This window comes from Myripristis murdjan, chromosome 5 (genome assembly GCF_902150065.1).
Source record: "Myripristis murdjan chromosome 5, fMyrMur1.1, whole genome shotgun sequence".
Classification (NCBI taxonomy): domain Eukaryota; kingdom Metazoa; phylum Chordata; class Actinopteri; order Holocentriformes; family Holocentridae; genus Myripristis; species Myripristis murdjan.
The window spans coordinates 30,674,471-30,688,575 of NC_043984.1; the positions used below are offsets into that span (position 1 = coordinate 30,674,471).

Consider the following 14,105-nt stretch of genomic DNA (forward strand, 5'->3'; position numbering starts at 1 on the left):
GTTTATGTTGGCTTCATAATGACGTACATCAGGGATGATGAACTCACCCTCGCACACGCCATTTCTCGGCTGGTAGCCTGCAGGACAAGTGACTTGCCGCTCGCATACAAACGAACCCACTGTGTTTACGCAGCGCTCGCTGGGACGGCAGCTGTGGGTGTTGGTCACACACTCGTCCACATCTGCACGAGGGGGAACAAGAGAGAGTGTGTGTCAGAGAGAGAGAGTGAGAGGCGGAGATGGACAATAAGGAGGCGCTGGAGGTGAGACCGACTCGCAGGATTAGCTGATGAACAGAGCCTGCACATAATTTGTCCCATTCGGCCGACTCCTACTTTCCTCCTGTCACCGCGATGGAGCCCAATGAGTCAGCAGCAGATGGGCGCAAGCAAATAAATATGGAGCCAAACGAACAAAGAAAGTCATTCTTACCTCGAGGAGCATGAGGCTAATCAGGAAGTGCCATGTTTTGGCTGTGCTTGCTTAAAAAAAAAAAAAAAAAAAAAAAAAAAAAAACACCAGCCAGTTTTGCCTTATGTACAATACTGTCATAAGTGTGCCTTGCCAAGATACTTATTTTAAATGAAGATTTATTTGGTGGGCAGGGTCGAAACACATTATCCTGACAAACACCTGCCCAAAATGTGTCCACAAGTGCCACTCATTGGGCCACTCATTATTTCAACTTTGGACAATGGCCACTTTGTAAACCCTGAGTCAAATTAAAGGAACAGTTCACCCAAAATTCAAAAAAAGACATCTGCCCTCTTACCCCTTGTGCAAATACATCCATCCAGGTACTGCATGATCTGCGTGATTTGGACATGTTTTCAATTTGCCACAATCTTCCCTGTCTCCTGGTGCCCGGGGATTCATTTGTGGAGCTCAAGCTGTCAAAAATTTACATGTGAAAAACTCCGACAGCGACAGCTCTTTCCAAAAACAATGCCACAGATGCCCAACATAACCCACAGCTCTCATGAACAGGGGCTTCACTGGGAACTATTTCCCTGCCTAGGAACGCTGGCAAACTATATCTATCCGCCCCTAAGACGAATGAATTCATGGTCAAGCGATATCGGGTGATGGGAGATATGGAAGATGTAACATGGAAGGGATAAGTGGGGAAAATATCTTTTTTTTCTGGATGTTGGGTAAACTGCTCCTTTGAAAATATCAGATCTTGGCCAACCAAAGTAACATTGTGTTTGTCAGCTTTGTTTGCCTCATCAGTATGGGTTAAACAAAACAAGCAGTGGAAAATCCTTAAACCCTTATCAGTCAAACAGCACTACACCAGGTAAACAGACACTGTTGATTTATGACAGTGCCGAGCTCGTGCCGAGACAGCGGATCATAGCTGCGCTGTGGCTCATCATTATCGAACTGCTGCATTCCCTTATCATGAATCGCAAGGCAAATTAACTGGATGTGACAACAGGGCCAGGCTGTGACATTGCGTGCATGTGTGTGTGTGTGTTATTATGTTTGTGTGTGTGGCGGTCATCCAGATTTGAAGATCACGCCTAAATTTGGTGCGCTCCACAGGGAAAACCGGCATAAAGGTCTTGCAAAAATCTGCATGATGGGAGCCAGCGATGAAAAACAAAACAAAAAAAAAAAACAGCGAGCAAGAGAGGCAGAGAGTCTCCTGTGTTGCCCATGTGTCTATTGGCAGTCCCTCGCTGAAATTTCTCTCTCAACTTCTGCAACAGAAAATTTGCATGAACTCTGAGCTTTGGAGCGCCTTCCCAGAGGGAGCAACAGGACGAAAAACAGTTGATCTGCGCTTTTCAAGTTGTACCTGGTTTCCAAGGGACGTCCTGAAGTTCTTCGCCCCTCGGGTTATTCCCCTTGCAAAACTACACAAGCATCACCTTTCACAGCACGGGACAAAAAGCTATTGTGTTATGAAAAGCCTCAGTAGAATTGTGGGAAACACATTTGTCTTACACACTACAATTAACTATTTTTCTCTTTTGATGTTGCATAACACCCAGTAGATTCTGCAGGACTCGCGCTGTATAATAAGTGCAGAGGTGGAGAACACTTGTTTTGGGGCTGCGTGTGCAAATGTTTTCTGTTTGTTCCCAAACCGGGAGACGCTGCTGTCTTCATTGTAGGCAGCACATTTCCAGGGGCAAGTAACACTGTGCACTGAGTCCGCCCTATCCTCTGGGCTTAGGGATGGACGGGGCTGTTTCCAAGTAAAGAGTCGCCTTCTCCTTCTACCGCAGGGCTTCGGGGGCCGGCATTATTTCCAGTGCGTCATTCAAGAAAGAAAAAAGAAAAAAAATTGAAAGTCTATTGCCTCCAGGTCCCCACCTTCCTCGTCTGTTCCCCAGAGGCAGCAGTGTTACACTGTTGTTGGAGATTAAGTGCTGCAATTCACAATGAAAACAAAGACCCTGCTTTGGAAAATACAAATGGAGAGAGGAGGAAGCAGTTTTGGCAGGATTTCATCGAGAGACCAGACGAGGCCATGCACGCAGGGGGATGTCTGAGAGGCAGCGCGATTAAGGACAGAGGCAAACGCAGGAAGAAAACGCACCTTTTTTAATCTTTCACACTGGACCCAGCAGACGATCACATTTTCTAGGGAGTTCAAGCCGAGGTTGATGAAGTCAACCTTGGCTCTCCTGACCATGCTGTGTGTTTGAGGTGGGAGCCTAGGCAGATGCAGGCCTGTGGGACTGAAGTTCAGTCTGTGAGCATTACAAACTCTGAATATTATTGCTCAATCATCGGTGACATGGGGGTCGATTCAGGAGATGCGCCGCTCACAGGGTGTAGATGAGCTCAAGTATTTATGTGTCTTTATTTTTGTTTATAGAATAAATGTGAGGGATATTCATGCATAATGAAAAGGGCCATCACAAAGGGTAATCCTTGAATACCTTTTAGACTGATAGCATGAAAATATCTCAACAAAACTATAAGACCCTAAGGGAATGTGATGAGAATAGTATCTTGTTATCATAAACGATAAAAAAATACCATTAAGTACAATAAGGTCATCATAAACTCATAATTGAGTACCCCAGATACACTCTAAGTCCCTAGAAAAATATTACGTCAATATTATGGCGATTCTTCCTGAGGGATAATACAATAAAAAGCTAAATGAGAAAGCCCTTTACCCTGAGAGTTAATAGGATCGTGAGGATTTTCTCTGAGTGGGTGGGGCCATATTTCTGGAAAGGATGCGGTCAATCAGACTTAATATCTTTCGCAAATTTTTGTGGACAGCAGTGATGCCGCTGTCCAAGAATCCCAGCCATGCAAATCTAAAGATTATGTTAGCAATGCGACCACGGGAAGCATAAAAGCAGATGAGATGCAGCAGGCCTTGATTGCTATTTACTGCAGGGTCCTGATCCAGGATTCTCCATATGTAATAATTGGCGTCCTTTTAATTAACTGTGAAAGCTGATCTTCCTGCAGTGTGCTCTCCGTAAGCGCAGATGACATCCACCCCTGCGTGCAACAGTTTTGCCTCGTCCTGCTATGAGTGAATCTCAAAGCAGAGCGAAAATGGCAACCACATGCATGGGAGCTGGCAACCACTATGATGTCTGAATTAGAATTCAGTTTCTCTGTCTGGGTGCCTGGGTGTTTAGCTTCATGCGTGTGTGTGTGTGTGTGTGTGTGCCTGGGAAACTTCATAATATCCATTCACAGTTTGGTGATGAGAGGAAATAATGCCACAGCACTGCTTAACTCCACACACTTGCTATTTATGTTGTGCATAAAGCCCTCTTTGCACATCCCCTCCTGGTTGACACACCAGGAGGGGAGGGATCTACCTCATTCACACACAAATCTCCAGGGGAGCCACAGCGCGCCCCCAGCCTTGAATTCATTCACATCTGACACAGCTGAGAACAAAACACAGGGAGAGCTACAGGTGGACCAAATAAAAGCAGCGTTTTATTTGCCCTGTAAAACTGTGAATCGGAATATCATGCAAACACGACATCGCACTCATCAATCCGTCAGCGTTTGAGGAATTTGTTTGCACGTCCCAAACAAACCACTGATGTTTCTATCGTAAACGGCGTACCATGTAAACATCCAAGGTGTCGGTGCTTCCGGGTTCCCATATGCTACAGCACAGTAACAATCCGAGTGCAATTTGCTTCACAGTCTAGTTACATCCCAGTAAAATGTTGAAATGAATCCCCGCCCCCCCCCCTCCACTTCCATCCCATCTTGCAGGGCTAGCCCACTCTGGCTGCTTCCTTTGTTTCATTCCAGACTAAACCAAATGTTGCCCACCCACATTTAACATGTGGGAACACTTTAGGGGAGAAAGTCCTCACCCTGCCCACTGAATGAAGTGATAGGAGGGGGAAACACTAACTTTTATGCAGTACTTATGCATTCAGAAGTGCTTTCGCCTCTTGTGACTGACACATTAAATCACCAAAGCGAGGGCTGCACTTACAAAACATTCTTAAGAGTCTCAATTAAAGCTGAATTTTTTTTTTTTTTTTTTTTTTTTTTTAAACAAGAGGCCCTAAACACATCGGAAGCACATGAAAGCATGTTAAGCTTCTTGCGAGACTCCTACCTAAGCAGGCGTACGATCACATTGTTCACTTTCTAAGTTGACGATAAGCCTCTTCCCTCTCGACAGTTTCTATGATGACTCGTCTTTGGTTAACCCAACAGTGCAATTTGGTGCAGGAAGGAGTCTGGACAGGCGAGAATTATTGAGGTGGTTTTGTATTGAATTCCAAAGAGGTGGGCCATATATCACATCTTTACAAAGGGAAATATCTGCCAGCTTTGTAGCAAATCCGCAGATCAATTTACTAACTACTGCACCAAATTTATTACTGAGAGGCCCTTCATGTAAAAATGGTCTTTGGCTTAGTAACAATTACATTTTCTTGTGGGGCGAGGCTGAGCGCAGCTTGTCTAATATCAGTGGAATGAGGACAACTTTAAGAAGTGAGATAGCTAAGCACACAGATGTAATGGCAAGTGTTTGTTACTGCAGCTATAGGCGGGTGTAGAGTAATTGGCTATGGTTGACTCGTGCTCTAGGCAATGGGCTCCACCACAAGGAAATTGGAGCCCAATCAGACGATGCATTGTTAAGTGTCACAAGACCTGCATTTTCCTCCTTCATGAGTGACTGCATCCAATTAAAAAAAAGTGTCCGGATCTCTGGACAAACTGCACCATTGCTTTTTTGTTTTGCTGTCAATGGCTTTACTGTATGTGTGTGCGCGTGCGAGCGTGCATGCGTGCGTACGTCTATTTGTGCATGCCGCAGGAGTGTAGCTGGTGCTGGGGGGCTGTTTGTTACCTTGTGCAAACCCAGCTTGAGGCTTGACGGCTTAAGGGACACATAGAAGCTTTGTGAATCGCTCCAATTACTGCAAACACTAACAAAAACAACAGGGAGCGCTGGCCCTTACCTTCGCACGTTTGTCCATCTGCCATCAGCGAGAACCCTGGGAAGCAGGAGCAGCGGGCCTGGCCTACCACCACCGTACACTGCTGACTGCAAGGACCGTTTCCTAGGAGGGAGAAAATAGCAGCAGCATGACCACATCCATCTCCGGATTCCACACGGCTGTGCCTCTGGGACAGTCAGTCAGTTACAAACTCCTCTTGTTTTTGTTCCTGTCCTGTCCCAGTAATTCATTGCCCTGTTGCCGTGCTCCCCGAGGCTCCTCGGGACCTCGCCCTCACACCCCAGCTCTGATCATCACACCCTGCAGGAACAAGCCTCTCATGAGCCACCTCATTCAACATGAGTGAATCAATTCCCTCCTATTTAACAGCTCAATGGTCACAAAGAGGCGCGGGCCAGCAACTGTTTCCCCACAGTTTCTCACCAACGTATTCCTCGCTAAGGCAATGTGGTGAGATGTTAGAAGTCTGATCAATAAATCAATAAGGCTTTTCTTATAACTAACAATCAGAGACACTTTAAAGAGGAAGAGCTTTTTCGGGGGGCAGTCAAAGCAGCAAGCTTTGTATAAGCAGCAACAGTAGTTTGAGGATAAATACACTCATTTGACTTCACTTGATGCCCTCCTGACTTGATAAAGATTTAGCTCATGGACATGCTGCGGGGCCGCACACTTGGCAGATTAACAAGGGCTGAAGTGCGAGCGCAAGCCTTGAAGGGGCTGTCCCCGTTTCAATTTTACTCTTAAGGACGCTTTTTCTGCCTTAAGGCGACCAGACAGCACTCGGACACATCACGTCAGCCCTCCTAAGCCCAGCCTGCTCGCCGTGTTTGAATAAAAGGAGAGCTGATGTGTTGACCAGATGTGTCCGTCCGACTGGGCTCCTCACACACGACACAGAGACCGGGGAGAGAGCCCGAGGAGAGCGGCGCTGCAGGAGAGCAATCACTGACGGCTCGTGAATCGTACACTCCCCTACGTTATATGAAACACTCTCTAACCCCCAAATCATCTCATCACTCAGAGCACATAAATTCGTAGCACGCACGACCTCAGCCAAGGGAGGATTCGCTGGAGAAGAATATCACACTGGGAGGTGAATATCAAGGCCAACAATCTGCAAATAACATCTTTTTAAAATTCCTAAATGAGATACTTAATGGCCTTTCCCTTTTTCCTAATGCAACGTCGGTCCATTATCTTTAAGCCTGCAAAATATGGTATTTTCATTTAATCGTGGATGGCAAATTCATTGTCTACCAACAAGGCCCCCATCCTCTGAAATGAGCCCTACTGAAATGGATGTGAGCTAACCTCATCTGAACAGCACCAGAAGGTGAAACAAATGGTCCCAGTTGTAGAAAGTGTCCTCTTGGCTCTTAATACCTTGATTTTTTTCACTCATCTTCAGTCAAACTTCACTGGTTCTTTGGCTCCGCCCATTAAATTTAGCTCAGCCAATTGAAGCCTGCCTGGAGAGGAGCTTATCTTAAAAAGTCTGGCATGAACTGTGTCGATAATCTGACGCCTATTTGTTTCTTTCGCTACTTTATCCTTGCCAAATGTGCGCTCATAATAAATCTCGTTGGCTTATATCTAGTGGTTTAAGACTGTTTGTTTTTATTAACCAGTGCAATTACTTTCTGCTTTTGATTCGATTCATTTTTTCAATTTAATTAACTAACTGGATTGTATTTGAGCTAATAATTGCCCACTCAGCACCCACTGCATCCAAGCCAGCCTGGAAAGGGCTTTTTTCTCTTTCGGGGATCATTCACACCATTTCTTCCATTTTTCCCCTTGTTGGCTTCTGGGGATTATTATTATTTTTTTTTTGTCTCACCTGCCATGAGGGTTTGGTAAAGGGGTGTCATTTTTGGTTTTCTATCAAAAGCTGCTTGAAACTGTAAAAGTGATTACAGGTTCCAAATCAACCGCAACTTACACTTGAACTTACTGGATTTCTGCCTCCAATAAATGCTTGAATAACTCCAATGTGTGCGGTGCTGAATAACTACTGTAACTAAGGACATGGAGAGCAGTAACACTAGCCTTACCTGCACAGGGATTCAGATGAACAGGGGTGGTGGTGGTTGTACTGGTAATAGTGGTTGGTGCTGGGATCATGGCCGAGTTGTCTTCCTCTCTGACCCTGTTGTCCTCATCAGGACTCACTGGAAACACAAACACATTGACAGAGACCAGGAGGAACATCTCAATTATGTAAAAAAAAAATAAATAAATAAATAAAAATACTGTGAGCTGAGGGGTTAAATTCAAACTAGGAAAATACTGCAAAACAAAAACTGCAGAGTGAATGAAACCTGTAGGCTGACTCACATGTGCCTAACGCATGAAACCAATTAAAACCAAAAAAAAAAAAAAAAGAAAAGAAAAAAGTAATATTCCACTTATTCATAATGGAAGGACATAATTTGACCCGTACGTTTTTGTCATTATATTTCTTAATAGTGCATGCTCTGGGAAGGAGTTATCTTTCAGCTGAGGTTGCTGGGAATGTTGATGAGCCTGTGGCACTTCCTCAAGTTCCATAAGTATGACAGTAGATCTATTGTTGGTTTAGCCGCCGCATAATCATAATGAAATAACCATCGGAGAACATACATTAAAATCAAGATTCCTGCATTTAAATTACTGAAAGAAAAATAGTAAAGTTTTATCGGTTACTTGAACCCTCATTCACTGTCAATGAATTCCTGTTTAGGCATCTGCAACATATTACCAAGGGAACTATAGAACAAATACAAACACACATGAACCCCATGTCTATTAATGTGAAGGAGACTGTAGTCATAAGCCTGTGTAAACAACTCTTATCTGATCAGACTCTGTGCTATCAGATTTATGTTTGCATTATGGGATTATCATTATGTGGCTGGGACGTCAGCTCTTCACATTCATGGCCACAAAACTTTTTAGCGTGCTTCATTGAAATAAAGTCTCTCTGGGGGATCCATTTCTGAATGACTCGAAAAAGACATCGCTGGTGCAGCATATTAAAGCATTATCTGTATATTTTAACCTTCATATACATGTATATTTCACCTTAATTAACCCAGGAAATGTATGCAGAGCATGCACGCTCTTCTCCAGCAGCAGTCAGCTTCTGCCTCATACAATAATAACCATAGCCTTCTACTGTTGGCCACTGAGTAGCTCCAATGGAGCAGTTGGGGATTTAATGCTTGGCTCAGGTCACTTTGTCAGTAGTGACACTTCAGCAGTTGGTTCTTCACTTTTTCCACCCAGATTTTCTAAGCTTGTCCAGGGATTCAAAGTTTTCGGACACAAATCCAGCCTCTTTAACCTTTCGGCTGCTGCAGATTTTCCAAAAACTATCTGTGCTTTACCAAAAAAAAAAAGTTTGCCAGGCGTTAGCAATACTTCAATTAAGGAGTGGTCAAGATGTTGGCCATAAAATTAAGCTGTTTACATGCGCCTTGAATACATTGCAATGGACTATCCCTGTTGCTATGAAACAAAAAAAGAAAAAAAAAAGGAAAAAGAAAAGGAAAATGGTTTACATACTGAACACTCTGCCAGGACAAAAAGTTTGAAGAGGTGCGGGCACCAGCTGTCCCCTTCCATTTTGAACTAGTGGCAGTGGGTTTGAATAAATGTGAGGAAATGACAGTCCCAATCGAAACAGAAATACAGTTCACTTTTTGTTGCCATAAAAATGTAAAGACAGTTTGCACAGATGGTGAAAACCAGGAGTGAGGGAAGTGAGATGTTTTCATTGTCACAGAAACCTGCTTAAGATGGTAGTGAGCCAGGCATCTTCACTGAGGTTTTCATAGGAGGGGCATGAGCTTGCCGGGGTTATTCTAACTGAGAAAGGACAAATACATATGTGGACTCAAATCCAGGTTACTTAAAGGGACAGTTTGAGTTTTTTGTCATGAAGTTGTATGGGTTATTGACTAATAGCGATACGGCTGCACGGACGTAACGTCAAGCAGTGAGTCTCAGCCTTATGCAACCTTTGCAACTCATGCAAAAATTTCCAAAGTATCCCTTTAAATCAGAAGGTTGAGAATGGAACGCATGCATGTTAGCATAACCAGTTGAAGCTCTGCAGTGTGACTCACCGGGTGCACAGGAATGTCCGTCCGGCTGCAGTATGTAGCCCGGGTGGCAGCCGCAGCGGTATGAACCCCAGGTGTTAGTGCATGTGTGCTGGCACAGCTGGCCTCGGTACAGCTGACACTCGTTCACATCCTCCTGCTCCTCCACCGCGTTGGCAGCCTCGTCTGTGGCTTGGATGGAGAAGGCCTCCTTGGGGAACTTGCTGTCTGAGACTGGAAGGAATGAGAGAGATGTGTGTGTGTGTGTGTGTGAGAGAGAGTGTGTATGTGTGTTGAGAGGTGGAGGGGGGCTCTCAAATTAGAAACCGCACCTCACGAAATTTAGTCAAACACACAAAACAACATCTGCTCCTCCTTTACATTTACATTCATGTTTCGAGTATTTAGCTGATGCTTTTATTCAGGACTTCTAATGAGTGCAACAGCAGAATTAACATCAATATTAGAAGCAACCAAAACTAAAGAGTGCTAAGGTTAGGGCCTTTATGCCCTTAAAATATGCTTGTGATCACAGAACAACAATTTAACTCTGAGGTGCTGGGAAAAGAAACAGAGTAAGCGCTTTGAGTTTTTTTTTTTAGAGAGCAATTACTGTGAGTAGAGTGGGCAAATCATTAAGTGGAGAGAGGATGACATTAGGTGCTTATTGCAAAGATAGGTTTTCAGCTCGTCTGAAGTGCTTGTCCACCTGCAACAACTGCTTCTATTACTACACTTTCTTATCACAGTGTTTTTATCACATTTGTTCATTTTAACTCCGGTGCAAGCTGGAAGCTACACTTGAAGGCTAAAGGCGAAGGTACATGAGCCAATTTTTTTAGGGTTATCTCGGCAACAATCTCACAGTAACACCAGAGATTTGGTGCCAAGAAGCATTTCTGATTCTACTCTGTGTATCACTTTTTTTCATTTTCCTGTTTTTTTTTCTTTCTTTTTTTTTTTTTGGAATGTTGCCCGCCTCTGTTGACCCAAAAAACATGCATCACAGCCTTAATGCACCACAGGCAACCTCCTACTATACATCATAGGGTAAAAGCCATAAGTGAAGCCACAAATTAAAGAGGAGCAACAGGTCCAGCCGCTGGCTTTAGGTAAATATTTCTCACAGTCATTACCTGGGGTTTAAATTCAGAGGAGCAGGGGAGATTAAATGTTTCCTGTTTTAATTAAAAGGCGGTGAGTCATAAGACTGAAAACATATCCCCCATGGAAATAATTACAGTGCATCTCATCCATTTTTTCATCCATAAAACACTCTAAGCTAAGGCTGATGCCTTCAAGCATCCCACGAGAGAGAAAGAAAGAGAGAGAGAGAGAGAGGGAAAAAGAGAGAGGGAAAAAGAGAGAGGGAGAGAGAGCGTGATAGAGACAGAGAGGGCTTACACAACTTTTATTGCTCTTAAACCCTTCCACAGCTTTCAGCAGGTTAATTGACACTCACTTCAGAATGACATCATTCAAACCAAATTTCCTCTTCAAAGTTGAAGAAAATGAGCTGCAGTTGATGGTTAGAGCAGAGCCCATTAAAAGGTGGGATTATGAAGATTTCCTCAGATGTTGTGAATGAAATAACAGGCTGAGTCAGTGGGGAGACAGACCTTACCTCACTACCACACTTAGATACAGTGTCTTAAAATTGGACAATCCCTCCAGCTATAAAGCTTTGTGGCCCAGGTACTATAACTGCTCATCGTGTGTCTGGATCCAATATGCATACAAACAAAGTAAAAAAAAAAATAAAAAAAATACTGTGCTGGCCAAGGGTCTGTGCGTGCCAAATACATAATGGTACCATCAATCATCAGTCTGCATCTCAAATTAAATTATTAGATAATTTTTCCCTACTGTTATACTATTTAGGTAGCCTTCCTACACCAGAGGAACAACAGATAGGGACTTAAACCACTAACGAATCTGGTGCCATGCTGTAATCTTCATTGTTTTCTCACAGTCTTCAATTCTACCCAACAACAAGAGATGAGCAAATCCCATTTCGTGAACCTACCTGCTCCAAGCAATGGCATTTGGAGGATGTTGCATTAAATAGACAGGTAGGAGAGCGCACATCCAATGTGTTTCATGCCAAGTGCTGGATTTTTTTTTTTAAGTATGAGTATGAGTAAACTTGAAGAACACATGGAAAGTTGCGATTGCCTGACATAAGCCTTGTTTGGTTGACATGTTGCTTTAGTAAAGGACTATTGGGCTTCAATCCAGTGCATGGATCATTTTTCACCTGTGCTTCACTGTCCCTGCATCGAGCCATTTACATCCCACCTTGCGCTGCTAGAAAATCCATTGATGTAAATGTCAGTGGCATTAGGTACTTGATGGATCAGAGACAGAGGAAAACTTTGCTGGCACAAGTAGAGAGACAACAGCCTGAGCTGCCATCTGTTCCTGATTCATCACAGCTTGCCCACATCTTTCCCCATTACTCTGAAAGGTAACGTGACACCTAACGAATCAACCTTGAGCATCTGTCTTTGGGAAGATCAAACACGGCCTGCACTCCGCCTCTGTGTCGCAAACTTGAATGAAAAACAATGGCAGTGCCCGCAGCTATTTCATATTCCTGCGGTGTCAGATTTGTTGACGGCCCTTACAGTAGCCACACAAACTCCATGTTTTATGCACTTTGGAGTTTTGATTATAAAAGCATTTTTCACAGGTGCTGCTCTGGTGACAGAATCAATCTTATTGGCTGAGTTAAACCTCTACCGATAAAACACACTGTTGGCTAAGAGGTAAGGATGACGGTGACATGCATGACCAAGTCTAGCTAACCAGCTTACCTAGATAGCAACAGGCCTAACTAACATGACTAAGGACATATCTACATGGATATTTTGGGAAATTTAAAAAAAAAAAGCCGTCCACAGTAGTGTTGTCATTAAAAATGTCTTTGTACATGCAAATATACAAAAATCTCCGATATATGAGCATACGCAAAGAAGCTGAGGAGTGATTGGAGTGGTTTGCTGGCATTGCTGACTTACATAATGTGCAAGTCTAAATACAAATGTCCAGATAAAAAGGTCCTAATAATGCCCCAAAACAAAAACATCAACTCCAACGGAAAGTTACAAATGAACACAAACTGTTGAATGCTGAAAGCTGCAGCTGTGTGAGGAAGCATTTCTGCCCTAACATGATGTTAGGTCTGAATGATATGATGAAAAAAATCATATTACAATTCATTTTACAGATACTGCAATTGCGTTATGATTCACAGATTCAGTGAAATGATCATTTTTGCGTTATATTTTTTTGTTTTCCCTGAAAAGCTAACATCCAACAATTTGTTGATGATGGTGTGATTTTTGCTGGGGTCTGTACCAAACAAACATGCTTCCTCAAATCTGGAAAACAGAAAAAAGACATACTGTATTTTACATTTATCAAAAGGTGAACTTGGCCATGCTCTTGGTCATTATGATTAATCATTATTTTATTTTATTTTACATTGTCTGCCTTTGTGAAGGACTTTGTAATGCTGATTTTGAAAAGTGCTTTCTAAATAAAGATTATTACTATTATTGTTATTATTATTATTATTATTATTATTATTATTAATTGTTCAGTCCTGCATGACGTCATAGTCAAATCAATCTGATAATATCAGGGTTACCAAAGTTGAATTTTCAGCCAAGAAAAATGATGTTTTGTGTGGACATGAGGACAAATGTAATGAAAAGGCCTCCACTGTGTGGACGTGGCCTAAAACTCAAGTCGAGTGTTTTTGCACGTAAATGATACGCAGACTGTTATGCCTGCTGAATGACTTTTCCACATTGCATCCTCATGTCAGAGGAACATTGCTGTGCGGCTCGGTTACCTTTCCTGGGCATGGCGGTGGGTCTGGGCCTCTCCTTCCTCTTCAGTGGCAGCTGGTCAAGGCCTTCCTGTTCCTCACAGCAGGTGAGGAAGACGTGGCCGCACGGGAAGCCCAGGTACTGATGGGCATTGCACCCGCGTCCTTCACTCCGCATTCGCAGGCCAAGGGCGCAGCAGCTGCAGCACACCTGCCCACCCAGACACAACATCAGAGCCTATTAGGAGCCTGTCACCGGAGCGCACTTCACATCTCTAATCAGCACCTCTCTTTGTGGCCTTCCGCTGTCAGCCCTGTTTAGTAAATAGAGACAGGAGGGTGGGCAATAACAGCAAACAGACAAACAGGCTAGTCCATCCCTGTGCAGGAAAAAAAAAAAAAAAAAAAAAAGAGCTGCAGGATTTCAGCTAATGCCTCAAGCCAAACCACAAGCCATTCAACGAGAACCAGCACGGTATCTTCTCTCATTCCCGTCTGCAACAATGCCCTGGCCCGGCGCTTCAGCTCAGCTGCCGAAAATACATGAGGAGTTGGCTGAAGGGCCTAACCACCCGCTTTCCTCTTGGAGAAACACTGGAAGCTTTTCGAGCTGACTCCGAGGAACGGGCATGCTTCCCAATTCCATATGGAAGCATTCACAGGTCTGAATGATGCGCATAGAAACTGGAGATTCTGGCAGCTCTTTACTGAAATATTTCACCTTGTTCTTCTCCAATAAATACAAACAACCTT

At 43.6% G+C, this 14,105-nt stretch overlaps 1 protein-coding gene across 2 annotated transcripts in view; it reads right to left on the reverse strand.

The window, feature by feature from the left end:
- The window catches only part of fbln2 (fibulin 2), a 55,329-nt gene that overhangs the window by 14,940 nt on the left and 26,284 nt on the right, over positions 1-14,105 (reverse strand). The window contains exons 5-9 of one of the 2 annotated variants that reach the window (XM_030052642.1): positions 13,377-13,563; positions 9,542-9,751; positions 7,487-7,603; positions 5,430-5,531; positions 48-182 (exon numbers count right to left, since the gene is read on the reverse strand). In XM_030052642.1, the coding sequence (XP_029908502.1) occupies positions 48-182; positions 5,430-5,531; positions 7,487-7,603; positions 9,542-9,751; positions 13,377-13,563 (751 nt within the window). The remainder of the gene's footprint in view (positions 1-47; positions 183-5,429; positions 5,532-7,486; positions 7,604-9,541; positions 9,752-13,376; positions 13,564-14,105) is intronic. The other variant, XM_030052643.1, reaches the window with a different exon arrangement.